This window comes from Chelonia mydas, chromosome 5, assembly GCF_015237465.2.
Source record: "Chelonia mydas isolate rCheMyd1 chromosome 5, rCheMyd1.pri.v2, whole genome shotgun sequence".
Taxonomy (NCBI): domain Eukaryota; kingdom Metazoa; phylum Chordata; order Testudines; family Cheloniidae; genus Chelonia; species Chelonia mydas.
In genome coordinates this window covers 49,916,307-49,935,915 of record NC_051245.2, presented here as the reverse complement: position 1 = coordinate 49,935,915, position 19,609 = coordinate 49,916,307, and the positions used below count along the sequence as shown (strand labels likewise).

The 19,609-nt window shown below is 44.5% G+C and overlaps 1 protein-coding gene across 8 annotated transcripts in view; it reads right to left on the bottom strand.

The window, feature by feature from the left end:
* FAM151B (family with sequence similarity 151 member B) overlaps window positions 1-19,609 on the bottom strand; it is an 86,292-nt gene that overhangs the window by 61,912 nt on the left and 4,771 nt on the right. The window contains exons 1-2 of one of the 8 annotated variants that reach the window (XM_037903153.2): window positions 7,083-10,299; window positions 2,266-2,391 (exon numbers count right to left, since the gene is read on the bottom strand). In XM_037903153.2, coding sequence (XP_037759081.1) covers window positions 2,266-2,391; window positions 7,083-7,098 — 142 coding nt within the window. In that variant the 5' untranslated portion in view covers window positions 7,099-10,299. The other 7 variants (XM_027821699.3, XM_007059223.4, XM_043546287.1 and 4 more) reach the window with 7 other exon arrangements.

Below are 19,609 nucleotides of genomic sequence, written 5' to 3'. Positions count from 1 at the left end.
TACAATGTCACCCTGTAGGGCTGTTGTACACACAGTCTGGTCAACACTAAAAGTTGCGAGGGGATGGACCATTCTCAGTTGCTCTGTGAAGACAGTGCATGCTCAGTTCAGTCACGAACAGGAGCTATGAAGGGATGGAGCATGCTTAGTCTTTCCGTGGGTATGGCGCATGTGCAGTCTGGTCAGCACTAGGACCTAGAGGGGATGGAACATACTCAGTGAGGATAGAATTTTAGGAGATTTTAGCTACTAAACTTTAAGAAGTCTTTACTAAACCTGTGTGAACTGTGGTTTTTCAAAGGCTTATAACTTAACCAAATTTGCATGGATTTTCACCCAGGAACAGAAAAGGCATATCCCTCATAAGGCTATTCCCCTACCAAATTTCAAGCTTCTTCTCCAAAATATGGGTGTACCAGAGTTTCTCAAAGAAAAGGTCTCCAGATTTTTTTAATATGGCCAAAATAACTTATCTTTCCTTAGCCCCATTCTCATAACTGACTGAACCATCCTGGCTGAAACTTTCCAAAACAATTCAGCCTGAGACAGATAGCCAGCATGGACAACTTCAGCCCAAATGTTAAAAATGGCAAAGTTATAAGAAAAGGAAAACAGGCTCTTATAAAGGAAAGTGTCGGGCAATCTTAATAGGTAGTCCTACCAGCCCCACCTAGAATACATATATGCACATATTTTAAGTTACTTAGATTTTAAAACTTGAGACATAATATGAGACATAACTTTACTTTCAGTAAGCAGCAGAGTAGATGAGTTACCTATTTTACTAATTCCTTCACAAATCTAATTAATTCCACTGGAAACAAAATCTAATAATTTGAGGTAATTAAATCTTCATGAAGGAAAAAAACAAAAAAAAAATACAGTTCAGAGCTTCTAAGAATGATTATCCAATATATTCACATTAAAATATTTTAAATCTTTATTTTAAAAAGCAATTAATAGAAGATGATCTGTTAATGTAAGACCACAAATCCTTGGAACCCTAGACTGTTTGCAAAACCTCCATGTTTCCAAATGTAACTGATGACTAGATCACAGTCATCACTATCAACTAAGACAGAAGCAGAAGATCACCACTATCACTCCAGAAAAATGAATGAAGCCTACTGGCAGATGTTTTTGTATTCTCTATCTTGATGGGAATGACAGATTTTGGTGACATTTTTGGGCAGTTATCTGCATCTGTGTATCACAGAATAGCTCACACAAGTTCAATTAAAGCATGCAAAATCAAAATTCTTCAATCACTGTTGGCAGATATCAAGTGAACTCAGGAATGGATTCAATATTAAGATTATGGAACTATTCACATAACTACACTTTGGTCAGATTTTCTTGGATATATACCACAAAAGGAACATTGGACTTATTTCATTTGATTTCATCTGAATGCACTGTTCACATCCATAAGTGGAATTCTGGACAGTGGCTTATCTGAGAGCAATGAGGACTGACCAGTTTGCACTTTGAAAATTCCACTCAAGGTCTATTAATAAATGACATCTTAAACTGGATAGGGACAAAAACAGGGTGGTCGCTTAAGAGAAGACAACAGAGAGTAGTTGTTGATTTAGTGTGACAAAATAACTGGTTAGCAATTATCAAAAATCAAGCAGAAAAGTATCAGGTGGATAGTCATAATCAATGACATCTTGAAAGGTATATGCTACTTCAGCTCATGACAAAGATACAAGTTATTTTTGGATGCAAGCGTTCACCAGCAAGATTGTTACCTTTGTGCCTTCAACAGCAGTGAATACACCACTTAGGAAGACAGCTTGGGTGACAGAATGAACAAAACTATTAATTACCATATCCATACTTGTGCTTTGTCAATATGGGTGACAGCACAACTAAACTAACTTTTATGGTCATAACAGAGACACATTCTACATTTAATAGCCAAGTCTCAACATCCTTACAAATGCAGACAGCAATTCAGTATGTGGGGTAACAGTCTTGATAACAGTCAAATCACTTGCATTTGGCAGACATGCTTCTTGGGGTGTAAAAATATCAAAGTACGCATTTCGGAGACAAATAAAGATTGTTTACCCAAAAGAATCAAACTGAGTATATCCTTTCCACAAATCCAAATGGAATTTAATTACATCTTAACTTTGGACTCTGCAACACACTAATCTTATGTTATGTCACCAAACTAAGATTATAGCATCATAAAAATATTTTATGTGAAAACAATATTGACAGATCCATTTTCCAAAATACACATACAATACTTACTTTGTATTGCCTCTTTCATTTGTGATCTATTGTTTGCTGCATGATACCAGATGATTTCTGCTCCATCTCTGGTTTTAATCTGGTTAGCGTTCAGAAAATAATCCAATACATTTTCACTCCAAGCTCCTATGTCAATAATATTTAAAGTAAGTACTGCATACATGAAGAAAAGTTTTAAATACGTTCTTACCATTGCAACTGAAAAAGGAAGAAAGACATCAGAAAAGAAGAGACTAAGCAGATGCCTTTCCAATCCTGCTTTAAAAAACACAATCCGCAGACTACATGAAGTCCAAATTCAACTTCTTTCTGGGGATTTAGTTTACTAGCAAAGAAAATAAGACAAAAACCTTCTCCTGGTCTTGGTCGTTCCAAAGGTTCCTCCCAAAAGACTATTCAGTCCTCACATTTGATCTTCTCTTTTCATGGTTCAGAGTAGCAGCCGTGTTAGTCTGTACTCGCAAAAAGGAGTACTTGTGGCACCTTGGAGACTAACAAATTTATTTGAGCATAAGCTTTCGTGAGCTACAGCTCACTTCATCCAATGAAGTGAGCTATAGCTCACAAAAGCTTATGCTCAAATAAACGATGAAGAGAGCTGTAGCTCACGAAAGCTTATGCTCAAATAAATTTGATAGTCTCTAAGGTGCCACAAGTACTCCTTTTCTTTTCATGGTGTAATTTGCATGGCTCTTATAAACAGTAAGGTAGCATGTAACTTGCTACCTTGGCTCAGTAAATCAGCAGGATTAGGAGCTACTAACAAAAAGAGTGGGTGTATGACAGATAATATCCAGTAACATCTTGGACAAACCTTATTTAATTGAGTTTAATATCTTGGGAGTCCATTGTATTAAAAATGCTATTGTCTGTGTGTTACTGAGGGATTGTATGTATTTCCATGGAACAGTAAATAGGATAACAGTAGGGGATGATCAGGCAAATTCATTCAGGTTGTAACAGCTCCAGAGAAACACTCTCCTCCCCCCTCGGTAAGGTCCACATATACTAGTTCAAACTGAATTCTCCAGGGAACAACAGTCAAAGAAAAGATTTTTGGATAAATAGCCTGGTTTTAAACAGGCTCCGTTGCACCTTTCTGATCTAAGTGACAGACAGGGTTTCTGGTCCAAGATAGGCCCCAATCCTTAGGGAAAGACTGAAAGGATTTTGACCTACTGAGGCCCCATAAAACTAAGTGTTTGTTCTGAGCTGAAGCTGTGATGAACTTATGACCACAGTTCCCATCACCACTGTGTAGGGTCTGAAGGACTAATTGCCAACCAGAGCCCTTGTTGAAGTGAGAGGGTGATCTCTGGTAAACTTATTAGCATCTGTATAGATTATTTTATTATTTTTGATACATTTTCTCTGTAATGCTTGCTATCTTAAGACTAAAACTGCTTGCTTAGAAACAGTTGTGGGTAATTTATGACTAAGGCTATGTTTTAGTCACAGGTATTTTTAGTAAAAGTCATGGACAGGTCATTGGCAGTAAACAAAAATTCATGGCCTGCTCCCTGTCCATGACTTTTACTACATACCCCTGACTAAAACTTGGTGGGAGGGGCTCTTGGGCTGCCACGGGTACTCAGGGCGGGTTGCGGCCAAAGGGGGCATTACACGTGCTCAGGAAGGCTGGGGCAGGCTCCTTACCCAGCTCCTGGGAAGCAGCGACCTCCAGCTCTTAGCTCCATGTGCTGCTTCCGCTCCGCCCCAAGCCCCAGTTCTGCAGTTCCCATTGACTGGAAACCGCAGCCAATGGGAGCTGCGGGGGCAGTGCCTGCAGGCGGAGGCAGCACATGGAGCTAGGAGCTGAGGGAGGGGAGTTTCTGTTGCCCTTCTAGGGAGCCCCTCCCCTCGCCCCAGTGAGCACCACCCTACACCCCAATCCTGAGCCCCAAACTCCTGCTGCTGGGAGGTGGGGGGGCCCAAGACTGCTCCAGCAGCAGCTGGTGTGACTGGCCCAGGGGTTGCCTGAGCTGCTCAGGTGGCTCCCAGGCCAGCCACACGGGCCGCTGCAGAAGTCACGGAGGTCACGGAAAGTCACAGAATCCGTGACTTCCCTGACAAACACTGAGCCTTACTTATGACTGTGGCAATCATACTACGGTACCATCTCTGAGAAGTGAGGCAGACCTACTTATGCAGTCTGTCTATTGCTGGGAAAATCACAGTATAGTCAGGGAACTGTGCAATATCCTGGGCAGGAGGGAGAGAGATGCAGTTTCCGCCCAAGAAAGGCAACAGCTAGGGAGCTAGAAGCCTGAGAATAGTGCCCTTGCTGAACCACTAAGGGGAAACACAACTTGCCCTGAACTGTGACAAAGTGTTTCAGTAAACACTGACAGTTTGTTATAGGGAGGAAGTAAGAGAGGGACTAAAATATAGAGAAAGGGGGGAAAAAGAGACTGAGGGGAAAAGATTGCTATTGAAACCAAAATTCCCATTTATCCATAATACTATAATCCTCTCTCATCTGTTGTAGTCTCTTTTTCTACCTTCCGTTGGCAGGAAAATGATGGTATAATAGGTGCAGCACTACAGAGATTTTAAGTGTAACTATAAAATCTCCCTGGTTTTATAGGTGCTTCAGTTGCCCTTATGACCCTCACTATTATGGCATCTTCCTTTCATTCATGTGAACTGTGTTAATCTATTCTTCTGGCATCACCCTGGAAACATCAGGTAGTAAATTCTGATTGTTGTCCCACTGTTACAATGTACTTCCCATTAGACCTCTGCGTGGGACTATTTTTAATTCCACTACCACTGTTATGCCAGAGGGTCCCACTGCAGGGCTCTACACTAATCCCATATAGGGCTCTACTTCCCATACAAATTCCTTGTTGATTCAGCAGGAAACAAAAATCTGAAAACACAGAAAACTCTTTTCAGCTTAAGGCTGCAGTCTCCCAGGCTGAGGGCATATTATCTTTCAAGAGTGAGAGTTTTTAAAAACAACAAACCACCTGATGTAGAGTTTAGTTGCATTTCTCAAGTAAGGCACCAAAACTATTTTCATTTTGCCCCGGATATACCAGCCCACCATCTTCCTGATGTATATCTACTATCAAAACTGCAACAAAGAATGCTCATTTTTTAATTTGTTTCATATATAGAGAGCCCTGCAAATCATGGATATCCATTTTATATCCACAGACCATTTTTGTGGATCAGATGCGGACCCAAATTTTGTATCTAGAGCCCCGCAAATCTGTGGATAACTGCTTTATATCCATGGACCATTTTTGCAGATGCAGATACAAATTTTGTATCCATGCAGGACTCTACATATATAGATCTTAGATACTAAGTGTGATGATTTGCCAGCACACTAACTGTTGTTTTTTTCACTAAACTGTTCTAATATGATTAGGGGTGATGTCTGCGAAAGTAAGATGCTAACTTTGTCTAATGACAGTTGGATAACTGGTTGGCTCTACCCTTAAAGAGGAATGAGAGATGACTGCCTCCATTCAATGCCTTCTGCCTCAAGCACGAATTCATAGAATCCTTTTGTGTGTCCTGTGTAAACAAGGCTGTAAAGCAGCACACCATTGTACTATTAAGACATTCTAGTTTTTCTGATCATTAATAAGATTGGACTGTCGCACGAGTCAGATAGTTTGGGTGCCTTGTTTGAGAACTGCAATCTTGACGCTGCAGTTCCTGATTTTATATTTTCTTCAGATCTCAATATTTATGCAAGGTAAGCCACACTCACACTGCTGAGTTACCTGCGACTTTACTTCACCTCCACAAAAATTCAGTAAGAAAATTTCTTTAGTTTAGCTAGTCGTGGCATGGAAATGGAGAGCAAAGAAAACGTGGGGGGTGGGGGGGGTGTTACCCTTCTTGAGGTTGGCTGGAGGAGAGGTTCATTAACATACACCTTTTAAAAACCTTAGAAGGGTAGCCATATGGGGCTTGCCAGGAGCATCCCAAGCCCTAGGAACTATAAGGAAAATTATCAAGAGCCCTCTCACACTCCAGGATCTATGCTCCAGGACAGACACAGGTAGGAGGACCCCTAGCAGCAGAGGATTGCAGGCTTTTTGCGAGGGTCTGAGGCGCGAAGTAGAGAGGTCGGCGTAGGGAGCGAAGGCGCAGCACCCTAGGACAGGACAGCCCATGGTGGATGCAGGAACGTTTCCGCCCCACTTTCACGCGACCCGCGGGTTTTTTCCGCTCGTCGCGTGGGCCGCGGGTTGCTTAATCCTGCTCCGTGGGCGACGTGACGCAAACACCCTCGGATTCATGACGTCATGTCACGAACGCCACTAGCGTCACGAAGCAGAAATTTGAAGTCTCTCTCCCCTCACTTATATTCTCGGGTTCCGGCGGGTTTTCCCCGCCATTTAGTCTGGGGGTAGGGGTCGGTTTTTTGTCCAGACGCCCTGCAACTTGCGTCCTCCCGGCGAGGCCATACCCCCAAAGCCAGCGCCCCTAGGCAGAGCCTCTTGCCCGCGCGCCAGGCGGCTTCTTTCTCCGGGAGACTTGGGAAGGGGGTTGGTTTGCCAGGGAAGCGGGGCTACCACCGCCCCGCAGAGCAACGCACGCAGCGAGCGCCGAGGGGCCGGGCACCGGCGCTGACGACGCCTCAGGGAGGCCGGTCGGGGACGAGCGTGTGACGGGGCGTCTGGGAGGGCAGGCAGGGCGCGGAGCTGGGCTCAGACGATGCCTCCGGCGGCTGCACCACTCCCTCGCCCTACCCCCAGCCAGGCCTCCTCGCCCTCGGGCTGAGCCGAGCCGCGGTTGGTTCGCCACAGCTCCGGTACCGCAGCCCACCGAGCAGAGGGTCACCCGGCTCTTACCGAGCTCCCGCTCCATGGCTAGGTGCGGGCGCCTGGGGTCCTGCCGGCTTAGCCCCGCCTCCTGTGGCCGGGACTCAATTCGGCCTGGGCCTCGGGGCGCAAGGATCCGGGATTCCCCTCGGAACAGCGGTTGCTCCTGTAAGGCAGCACAGCGTCTCGTGACTGCCTATGCGGAAAGAAGACGTCTTGCTCCGCGAAAGAACTAGTTCCTAGTTCTTGCTGCTTCCTTCCCAGGTGCCAGGGCCGGAAACCCCGCTGAGGGCCCAGTTGGGCACACTGCGGCCCGCCCAGCAGCCGCGCCGTTCGGCAAGGCCGGGAGAGGCCCCGCCGGCGTGTGGAGGGACAGGTGCGGCTGGGCCAGGTCCGTGGCAACCGGGTGATGGGCAGGAAGACGGATTAATCCCCCAGACCCCCCGAAATGGCAAGTCAGGGGGAAGATATTAACGGGTCACCATAAACGCCGGGCGTGCTGCTATCGCTCCCCTACGTCACCGCAGGGAGCTATGGCGGCTGCATCACTGTGCAGCGTTCAGTGAGCCGCCCTGTCCCCTTCCGAGGGGACGTGTCCGCTTCGTGCTCGGGCCGGGTAGAGGTAGCGCTGCCCGCTCCGGCCCTTACACTTGTTAAAAAACGGTTACGGGGCACGAGCCCTAAGCCTAGAATTACGTTAAAAGGGGGTCACCACTTGGCCCTAAAAAACTTTTCCACGTATTTTTACATTTTTAAACAAGCAGCACAGAGCCTGGTTTAATGCCCAAACTGCAGCCTTCAGAATAAATGGGAAACTACGTTTCACGCCTCTCCTTGACAAGCTAAGGTGAATGCAGTCAGTAAAGGAACTGTAGAAATTGGCACAAGCTTTTTATATCAGGGAGTTTTAACACCTTTACAAAACATAATGTAAACAGAAGTAAAACAATTATAATGAACGCTTTAATGTAAAGAAATACGCAGTCATAGAATCATAGTCAAAGCGCTATTGTTAAGGTGTAAGCCTAAATGTTTTAGAGAGACTGTTGTTTCTGGAGCAGTTATTTAAAGGAGGAAAATTGACAACTTATCAAACATTATTAAAAAAATTGGACATGGACTGTTTTGTGGACATGTGTACTTTGATTATTGAATAAATAGTAACTAAACCATTTATTTGTGTTGTCTAGTTTTGTTGGGTACATAATTGATGGGTTATTTTTTCTGTAACTTCCTAATTTTGTTGGAACCATTCCTTGAGTTTTTTGACAATTTTTCTTTTGCCCGTCAGAGGCCTTCAGTAGTAGAGCTAGTAGTAAATAAGAGTAATTGATTTGTTTGAATGGGCCCATTTCCACAAGGAAGCCTGTGGAAGATGTGGTAATAAATATCCAACCATTTATAGAATTTGGTTATAAATTACACCCTACTAGTCACACTAGACATGTCCATCATATGAATATAACCACCTCTTTCACAATTTCTCTGATGTTTATCCCCATTTAATCTCTATTTTTTAACCTGACTTGGGTGCAGTATTACTGAAACGCTATATTAAATATTCTTTCAGCATGCAGTAGAGGAGGTTGCTGGACCTCTTTTCCATATCAAAACTCATTCATCTAAGGAAACTTATCTATCCAAATCCTATTCTGACCATGGCATAGATGGACATTTCTTTGTTTGGAAAGTTGTATGCAAAGACAAATTAGTTATATTTATGTTTCTAGGAGAAGCCATCACTTCTATTAAAGTTAGTTCTCGCTATAAAACAAAACAACTTTCTAGAAAAGTTGAGAAAAATACCTATGGAAAGGTTACTAACCTTGTACAGTAACTGGAATTCTTTGAGAGGTGTCCCCCTATGGGTGCTCCACATGAGGTATACATGAGCCTTCAAACAGTGATTTTCAGCAGCAGTGCTCATTCAGGGAGCACAGGTGCTTTAGCAATTATTGTGACCTATACAGAGGGCTACAACAGATAAACCAGCCTCACTTCCTTCTCTACTACAGTCCCATGGAGATGAAATTCTGAAGCAGAGGGAAAGGAGGGCAGTAATAGAGCACCCACAGGAACACAAATCACCAAAAAAAAAAAACTCATTACAGTACAAAGTAAGTAACCACTCTCCCTTTGAGTAGTGTCCTTATGGGTGCTTCACTTGATGTGATGCCCATACAGAACCCTCTGAATGAGGTGGGAACTTTAGAACTTGGTCCTAGAACTTTACAGAATGAAAAGGTAGCATGGATTGGGGGCAGAAGCTCCATTCGAATGGGAATGGGGGCAGTGAGGGGAGGTACAAGACTTGGCTGGGGTGGTGCAGCCAGTTCCAGGCTAGGAAAGAGGGTCCTGGGGATTCCTGCCTGTTCCAGCCCCTCCAGATCTTGCTTCTGAGCTGATCCTGAGCTCCCTGGCTAGATCCCAGTCACTCCAGTCCCCACTATTTCCATTGCAGGCGCTCTGACAGTTGCTTGAGAGGCATGCACCAAGGCATAGTGCCTTGAGGAGATGTGAACAAAGGCCCATGTAGCAGCGTTGTCAATTTCCACAATAGGAACATCATTCAGTAGCACAGAGGTCCCCAATCTGTGAGGTGCATTGCCCCCGCCCCAGGAATGTTCAGGGGGCAGGGCTGGGGCCTGGCTTCCAGCCCCAGCTTCCTTACCCCTTTCTGCATCCCTCCCGGAGCCACAGCTCCAGGACTTGGACAGGAGTAAAGGAGGGGGCACGAGGTAAAAAGTTTGGGGACCACTGAAATAGGGCAACAGATGTGCACTGAGATCTGTCAAGTGGGCTATGACCCTAGGTGGGTATGTCCCCCTAGCAACTGCATAGCAGGAGAGCATGCAGCTGGAAATCCACTTAGTCTCTGTGTGGACACTGGTGTTCCCTTAGCTCTGTCCACTGTAGATAGAGTCTTGGGGAGGCTCTAAACGGTTTAATCCTGTCCAAATAATAGGCTAGTGATCTCCTAACATCTAAGGTGTGAATAGCAGCATTCACCTAGTCTGATGGGGTCTAAGGTGGAAAACTAGCAGATGAATAGCCTGATTGGTCTCTGACTTCCATATCACTCTGGGTAGGAATCACTGATGTGGTCAGAAGGATACCGTGTCCCTGAAGACAACAGCGTAATAGAGCTTAATACGGTGGCTCTCAACCTTTCCAGACTACTGTATCCGTTTCAGGAGTCTGATTTGTCTTGTGTACCCCCACGTTATAACTAACTTAAAAACTATTTGCTCACAAAATCAGACAAACACACAAAAGTGTCACAGCCATTACTGAAAAAAATGCTCATTGTCTCCTTTTTACCATATAATTAGAAAATAAATTAATTGGAATAAAAATATTGTACTTACATTTCAGTGTATAGTATATAGAATAGCATAAACAAGTCCTTGTCTGTATAAAATTTTAGTTTGTACTGACTTCGATAGTCCTTTTAATGTAGCCTCTTGTAAAACTAGGCAAAGATCTAAATGAGTTGATGTACCCTCCGCCCGCTGGAAGACCTCTACGTACCATGGTTGAGTACCACTGACTTAATAAACCAACCTCCTAATTCAGCAACTCTTCAAGCTGAGATAATTGCCACTAGAAAGACAGTTTTCATGGAAAGTTTAAAAGCGTACAAGTAGCAAGTTTCCCATAGAGAGGTTTCATCAGAGAATTAAGAACTAAGTTCAAATCCCATGTATGGGGGGATTCTCAGACATTCAGGAAAAGATTCAATAGATGGGAATTTGGAAGTAGCAGGATGAGCAAATACCAAGAAACCTTCCACAGGAGAACTCTTTAAACCATGATTTGAGGACTTCAATAGCTCAGACATAGGTCAGAGGTTTATTGCAGGAGTGGGTGGGTGAGATTCGGTGGCCTGCATTGTGCAGGAGGTCAGACTAGATGATCATAATGGTCCCTTCTGACCTTAGTATCAAGGAGTCTATGAGAATGAAATGGTGTGATGGCCAGTAGGTGGACCTTAATGGGGCTCAAAGAGAGACTTCCTTTCTTCAGCGAACAAAGATACTCCAGAGCCTCCAGGATGGAACAGCTGACAGGGGATACTAAGTGCACCAGTGATGAAATTTTTTCTATTTCCCAAGGTAAGTTTTCCTAGCGGATTATTTTCTGGTGTTCATTAGGACTTTTTGAATCTCTCTGGAACAGGAGAATTCTGGACCCGAGAGCCATCTAGGAGCCATAGTGTTCAGGCTGGGATGACAAATATTCCCCAAAGCCTGAGTCAGAAGACTGGGCATCAGCAGGAGACTGATGGCTGGCTGAGAGGAGAGGTGAAGCTAGTAAGGAAATCATACCTGTCTTGGCCAGAATGGTGCAAGAGTACCATGGTTTTGTCCTGTTTGATTTTATTTAGAAATCCTGATGATTAGCAGTGTTGGAGAAGATTCTTCAACCAAGAGAAGAGAAAGGCATCCCCCAGAGAAAGGCAACTAAGGCCTCCCCGGGAGCTGAATTTCATACATTTCTGGTTGGCAGTGATGGTAAAAAGGTCTCCAATGTTCAGAAGACCCCAGGTAAGGAATACCTGTCTGAGTCTGGATCTGTCAAGTTCCCAGTCTTGATCTTGACTGAAGTATTAATGAGTCAGTCATTTACGGTGTTTTGAAAGCTAGGCAAACTGCTGAGATGAGGATTCAGTGGACTGTGCACCATTCCATAACCTGATTGCCTTTCAGAAGAGGGAATAGGATCTTGTTCCCCCTGTCAATTTATGTAGTATATACTGGCCTGGTTGTCTGTCATTACATGGACAACTGGGCATTTTATCATAGGGAGAAGGTGGTGGCAAGTTTATCGCACGCCCCCTGAGCTCCTGAATGTTGATATGTAGGGTAGACTCCTGGATGGACCATCTGCCCAGCATACTGTGATCTTGTGGATAAGTTTGCCATCTTAGAAAAAATATGTTCAAAACTATTGTGACAGCGTGAGGGATGGTTGAAGGGAACTCCTGAGCATACCTTGTGTGGATTCTTCCACGAGTTGAGGGAGACTAGCCCACATTTGGGACTAGAGAGCATCATGTTCAGACTGTTTCTGTTGGGGGTATAAACTGTCCTGATCCTGTCTTGGAAGCAGCACAGGTGTAAGTGGATGTGTAGCATGATGAAGGTACATGCTGCCATATGCCTGAGGAGCTGTAGGCATGATCTGGCAGTGACCCATAGGTTCACTTGAACTTACGCAATTAAGCCGGTCAGAGTGAAAAATCTGTCCTCTTGTAGGTAGGCTCTGGACATTGTGACATGGAGAATGGCCCCTGTAGAGATAAGAGGGAGAACCTGGCAGTATTGAGCTGAGGGTTGAGTGTGTGGGAGAGACAGAGCCTTCTTTACAGCAGTTTGAACTTCAGTATAGGAATATGCCTTGAGAAGCCAGTCAAGATAACTGAAGATTATTCCCCATTGGTGAAGCTGTGTGGCAACGACTGCCATAACTTTCATAAACACTCCGGGAGTCCAAAAGAGAGGACTCGGTGTAGATAGCAGTCCTGATCTATGTAAAAGCATAGGAATCTCTAGAGAGAGGGGATTTTATCATGGCATGGAAGTATGCATCTTAAATGACAAGGGTTGCAAAGGTTATTCAGATCCGGGGTGAAATAGCTGCAAGTGTTACCATCTTGAATTTTTGTACCTTGGTAAAGGTAAACAACATCCTGAGATCTAGAGTTGGCCTCCACCTGCCCTTTTTTTGGGGGAACCAGAAAGTATCTGGATTAAATTCCCCTTCCTCTCTACTAAGTGGGAACTGGTTCCATAGCTCCTATGCAGAGGAGGAAGAAAAATTCTTGTCTGAGGAAAGGCTCATGAGATGGGTGCCTGGAAAGGGATGAGATAAGAGGGAGTGATGGAGTGGAAATGGATGTTATAAACTCCAAGATCTATCTATCTGTCAGAGATAATGTGGTCCCATGAGATGCAGAAATAGGAGAGACTATTCCCAAAAGATGGGAGGATGGAAAGGGCAGGATGATACAACAGCAGACCCAGATTGTGGGAGCGTTTGTGGCCCTTGGCTGAGGTGTCAAAATGAACACTTCATAGAGGATGGCTACTGCGTCCATCCAAGTGTAGCAGTGACAACTTTCCCCTCTGCATTCTGGGTTTCTTTTTAGGTGGCTCAGATGCTCTATGGTAGGTGGAGAAAAAACGGTTGCTTGCCTGTACACTAACTGTTGTTCAAGGTGAGCTGTGCACTTATATATTCCACTGTAGATGTATGTGCTCCCAGTGCACTACAGTAGAAGACTTTTGCCAGAACTACTACTAGGCATAGGCAATGTCTGCACCCCTACTCTCCTCATGTTCTCAGGCAAGGGCATAAAAGGGGCACGTCTGCCGCCTCCCTCTCCAGTCTTTCACATGTCCAAACTAGTGGGGAGGGAGGTCGTGGAAGGTATACAAGCAAAACGTCTCAAAGAACAACAATTACTGTGTGGTAGGGTGACCAGATGCCCCAGTTTTATAGGGACAGTTCCGATATTTGGGGCTCTCTCTTATATAGACGCCTTTTAGCCCCCATCCCGTCGCAATTTTTCACACTTTCTATCTGGTCACCCTACTGTGTGGATAAGTAACCATTCTCTCTTTTGAGTGATTGTGCACATACACATTCCACTGTAGATGGCACATCAGCAGCTCCCTGACAGGTGGGGTGACTTTGGATCATCTAAGCTAGAGACTGTAACGCTGACTTGCCAAAGCCACATCATCATGAGTGGAAAAGATATACACAGAGGACCAAGTCACTGCCTTGCATATATCAGTTACTGGAACATTGCTCAGAAAAACTAATGAAGTGGATTGAGTGAACCATTATTCTCAGTGTAGAAGAGACTTAAGCAACATTATAGAAGAGCTTAATGCAATCAGAAATCCAGTGTGAGATTCACTGAATTGACAGAGATTGACCTTTAATTCTCACAGCATAGACTACAAGAAGCCAGGGGGCGAGAAGTATTTTTTGCTGTCCAGAATGCCTGGGCTTCACAAACACCCAAGGTATGAAGTGTTTTCTCAGCTTTAGATGAATGAGGTTTCAGGAAAAATACTGGAATATTAATTGTTTGGTTTAGATAGAAAACTGACACTACCTTAGGCCAATCCCTAAATTTATGCCTAAGGGGAACCATATCCTTATGGAAGACCATGAAAGGAGAGCCAGTCAGGAGAACCTGAAATTCTGAAACCCTGCTTGCGGAAGTGATAGCCTCCAAAAATGCCATCTGCATAAATTATAATGACAATTAAATTGTAGCCATAGGCTCAAAAAAGGTGTCCCTATGATTTTGAAGAGGACTAGATTTAAATCCCATACAGGTACAGGAGCAGACACAGGAAAGTAAATGGTCATGAGGCCTTGGAGAAATTGAGAAATGAGAGAATGAGAAAAGATGGAAAAATCTGTCTACTGGTAGATTTAGTGCAGAAACAGAAGTCTGGAGAACTCCCACAGAACTAATTGAAAGGCCTGATGATTTTAGGTATAAAAGGTAGTACAGCATATGTGTATTCTCTATGTGATGAGGTGATAAATGCTAAGACTGTGTCCAAACCTATAATCTTTTCCACTTCACTCCATATGAGGCTCTAGTGGATTCTTTTCTGCTACACACAAAGATGGTCTGAATCTCTCAGAAGCACAATTGCTCACATGTATTGAACCAGCAATTTTCCATGCTGTAAAATGGAGAGTTGAGGTTGAGATGCAGTAACTTGCTCTCGTTCTGAGACAGCAGATCGATTAACAGTGAAGTTATCAGCGACTGGATGGAAAGCTGGTGTATGTCCGTGAACCAATATTGTCTTAATCTTTATTGCACCAGCATGACTATGATGCTTTGTCTCATGTTGATCTCCCCATAGAATTTGAGTTGGATCTCCCTTAGAATTTGCTTCAATTAGCCAGTTTTTTATAGCTTTAGTGCATATAGTTATAGTTTGTTTAAAACACAGGGATTTTTTCATAATAAAATTCTCCAGGAAATTACTAAACTATAATAAACTATGTGCCACATGCAGGTGGGAAGAAGAAACAGAGTGGGAGGTGGCAGATACAAGCATTACGCTCTTGTCGGAGAGCAGGCACACATGCTGCCTAGTGCTACTGCAGGCAAAAGTCTGACTCGAGTGCACAGGGCTCACACACACCTACTGTGGAACATACTTATGCATAATCACTCAGACAAGAACTGACTGCGTGGGACCTCTCTGCTATCTGAGACCCATTAAATCTCCTCGCTTGCAGACGTACATATGCCCAGCAAATGAAAGTTTGCCTTACAGTCCTTCAGCAAATGCAGGAGTTGCTGAATAAGATACAACCGCATTTGCTCCAATCCCTCAGACAGAGACAAACACCTACAAGATCTCTATCAAGCATTCTTACAACTACAGTACCCACCTGCTGAAGTGAAGAAACAGATTGACAGAGCCAGAAGAGTACCCAGAAGTCACCTACTACGGGACATGCCCAACAAAGAAAATAACAGAACGCAACTAGCCGTCACCTTCAGCCCCCAACTAAAACCTCTCCAGCGCATCAGCAGAGATCTATAACCTTTCCTGAAAAATGATCCCTCACTCTCACAGATCTTGGGAGACAGGCCAGTCCTTGCTTAGAGACAGCCCCCCAACCTGAAACAAATACTCTTCAGCAACCACACAAACACACTAACCCACAAACCTATCCTTGCAACAAAGCCCGAAGCCAACTCTGTCCACATATTTATTCAAGTGACACCATCATAGGACCTAATCACATTAGCCACACCATCAGGGGCTTGTTCACCTGCACATCTACCAATGTGATACATGCCATCATGTGCCAGCAATGCCCCTCTGCCATGTACATTTGTGTAGAGACTGTCCGGTTTGGCCAAAGAATAAATGGACACAAATCTGACATCAGGAATCATAACATTCAAAAACCGGTAGGAGAACACTTCAACCTCTCTGGCCACTCAGTAAAAGGGTGGCAATTCTGCAACAGAAAAGCTTCAAAAACAGTATATATGTATGTATACATACACACACACACACACAGAAGGTATATCGATCTATCTATCTCTTCTTACTATATGTTCCATTCTATGCATCCGATGAAGTGGGCTGCAGCCCACGAAAGCTTATGCTCTAATAAATTTGTTAGTCTCTAAGGTGCCACAAGTACTCCTGTTGTTTTTGCGGATACAGACTAACACAGCTGCTAGTCTGAAACCTGAATAATTTAAGACTATCAAAGGGGATATCTTCTACAGTGTTTTGGATTTCACGCTTTAATCCTACAGACTGCAGCCATGCAGCTCATGACTTCAGCTGTGCCGATGAAATGGGGGGCTGTATTGAGAGTTATCCTTGCCAGAAGCTGTTCCTCTGTGATGAGGGCCTGAAATAGTTCCCTATGCTCTGATGGGAGATCTTCCTAAAGGAATTAATTCTAAATAGCTAATGTGATTATATTTTGCAAGAATTGCCTGGTAATTAGCAATTCTGAAATGCAGAGTGGCAGGTGAGTAACTCTTGTGACGAAAGATATCTAAGTGCTTTGAATCTTTATCATACAGGGTAGCCTTCAAATTGCATTGTCTGTTGAATATTTATTTACTGCATCGACAATTAAGGAATTAGGGACAGGATTGGCAAATAAAAATTCTGAATCCCTAGCTGGAACATGATCTTTTTTATTTAAAAAAAAAAAAAAAAAAAAAAAAGTATGGGGGCGGGGAATGCAGTGGTGGCAGGAGTTTGCCAAAATGTTCTTGGCAGGTTCTAACATCTTCTTGTATATAGGAAGAGCAACATATGCTAAAGATGGCGTGTGAAGAATGTCCAGCAGTTTATACTGAGTCTCTTGCACTTCTTGTAACGCTTTTGAAAAGTTATCTGCCACTCTTTTAATCAATTCCTAATGTTTGAAGTCATCAGCACTAGATGGAGAGGGCCTAACAACTTCATCTCAGGAGGATGATGAACTAGTTGTCTGAGGGGTAGCCTCTTTATCATCTCACCTTTCTTGCTCCTCAGACGTCCCTTCCTGTGGTGGAGATTGCTATATGGAAATTGAGAGAATTAGGGGGCGCTGTCCCTAGCATTCCCTGCAAGTGCGGGGTACCATGGAGAACTGTTGTCAATAGACAGCTCAAGGGTCCTAATATGGCCATGAGGAGAGGAGAGCATAAGGGACTGATCATACTAAGGAGGTTACTGAGCAGACTGAGGTTGCACAAGACTGGAAGTATCCTTCAGTGGAGCAGCTTCAGGAGAAGCTGGTTTAGGCATATAATCATAAGAGCCCTGAATAGAAACTTGAGGATCTGGAGAACTCTTTGCATAGTCTAATGGAGGAGCAATGGTTAGCTTCTCTGAATGCATGGGTACCAAGGAATCATGTGGTATCAGCAAGGTATTGGATACAGTGGAGATCATGGTAGCAGGAGTCTAACTGAGCTCAATAAAGGAGTGTCAAGGCTGATTCCACACGCTGGCACTTGGAGTACAGAAGGTGGGGGCCCGCAAGGATTTTAAAAATTAATACTGGCCACTCCAGACTTGTATTAAACTCCCAAGGTTACAACTTACAGAATCATAGAATCAGAATATCAGGGTTGGAAGGGACCTCAGGAGGTCATCTAGTCCAACCCCCTGCTCAAAGCAGGACCAATCCCCAATTAAATCATCCCAGCCAGGGCTTTGTCAAGCTTGACCTTAAAAACTTCTAAGGAAGGAGATTCCACCACTTCCCTAGGTAACACATTCCAGTGTTTCACCACCCTCCTAGTGAAAATTTTTTTCCTGATATCCAACCTAAGTCTCCCCCACTGCAACTTGAGACCATTACTCCTCGTTCTGTCATCTGCTACCACTGAGAACAGTCTAGAGCCATCCTCTTTGGAACCCCCTTTCAGGTAGTTGAAAGCAGCTATCAAATCCCCCCTCATTCTTCTCTTCTGTAGACTAAACATCCCCAGTTCCCTCAGCCTCTCCTCATGACTCGTGTGTTCCAGTCCCCTAATCATTTTTGTTGCCCTCCGCTGGACTCTTTCCAATTTTTCCACATCCTTCTTGTAGTGTGGGGCCCAAAAACTGGACACAGTACTCCAGATGAGGCCTCACCAGTGTCGAATAGAGGGGAATGATCACGTCCCTCGATCTGCTGCCAATGCCCCTACTTATACAGCCCAAAATGCCATTGGCCTTCTTGGCAACAAGGGTAAACTGTTGACTCATATCCAGCTTCTCGTCCACTGTAACTCCTAGGTCCTTTTCTGCAGAACTGCTGCCGAGCCATTCGGTCCTTAGTCTGTAGCGGTGCATTGGATTCTTCCGTCCTAAGTGCAGGACTCTGCACTTGTCCTTGTTGAACCTCATCAGATTTCTTTTGGCCTAATCCTCCAATTTGTCTAGTTCCCTCTGTATCCTATCCCTCCCCTCCAGCGTATCTATCTGTCCTCCCAGTTTAGTGTCATCTGCAAACTTGCTGAGGGTGCAATCCACACCATCCTCCAGATCATTTATGAAGATATTGAACAAAACCGGCCCCAGGACCGACCCCTGGGGCACTCCACTTAACACCGGCTGCCAACTAGACATGGAGCCATTGATCACTACCCGTTGAGCCCAACAATCTCCACCTTATAGTCCATTCATCCAGCCCATACTTCTTTAACTTGCTGGCAAGAATACTGTGGGAGACAGTGTCAAAAGCTTTGCTAAAGTCAAGGAACAACACGTCCACTGCTTTCCCTTCATCCACAGAGCCAGTTATCTCGTCATAGAACGCAATTAGATTAGTCAAGCATGACTTGCCCTTGGTGAATCCATGCTTACTGTTCCTGATCACTTTCCTCTCCTCTAAGTGCTTTAGTATTGATTCCTTGAGGACCTGCTCCATGATTTTTCCAGGGACTGAGGTGAGGCTGACTGGCCTGTAGTTCCCAGGATCCTCCTTCTTCCCTTTTTTTAAAGATGGGCACTACATTAGCCTTTTTCCAGTCGTCCGGGACTTCCCTCGATCACCATGAGTTTTCAAAGATAATGGCCAATGGCTCTGCAATCACATCCGCCAACTCCTTTAGCACTCTCGGATGCAACGCATCCAGCCCCATGGACTTGTGCACGTCCAGCTTTTCTAAATAGTCCCGAACCACTTCCTTCTCCACAGAGGGCTGGTCACCTCCTCCCCATGCTGTGCTGCCCAATGCAGCAGTCTGGGAGCTGACCTTGTTCGTGAAGACAGAGGCAAAAAAAGCATTGAGTACATTAGCTTTTTCCACATCCTCTGTCACTAGGTTGCCTCCCTCATTCAGTAAGGGGCCCACACTTTCCTTGACTTTCTTCTCTCTGACCTTGGATAGACAGATGCTGCCACCACCCAAATGCAAAACCCCTGGGAACCCAGGTACGCACACTTGGGAATTCTTTCCTGTGGGATACCCTCAAGCCCTTTCACGCCCCCCTTCCAGGGAAGGGCCGAGAAAGAAAAAGAAAATTAGCTGTTGTCCCCAGCTAATTAAACAACAT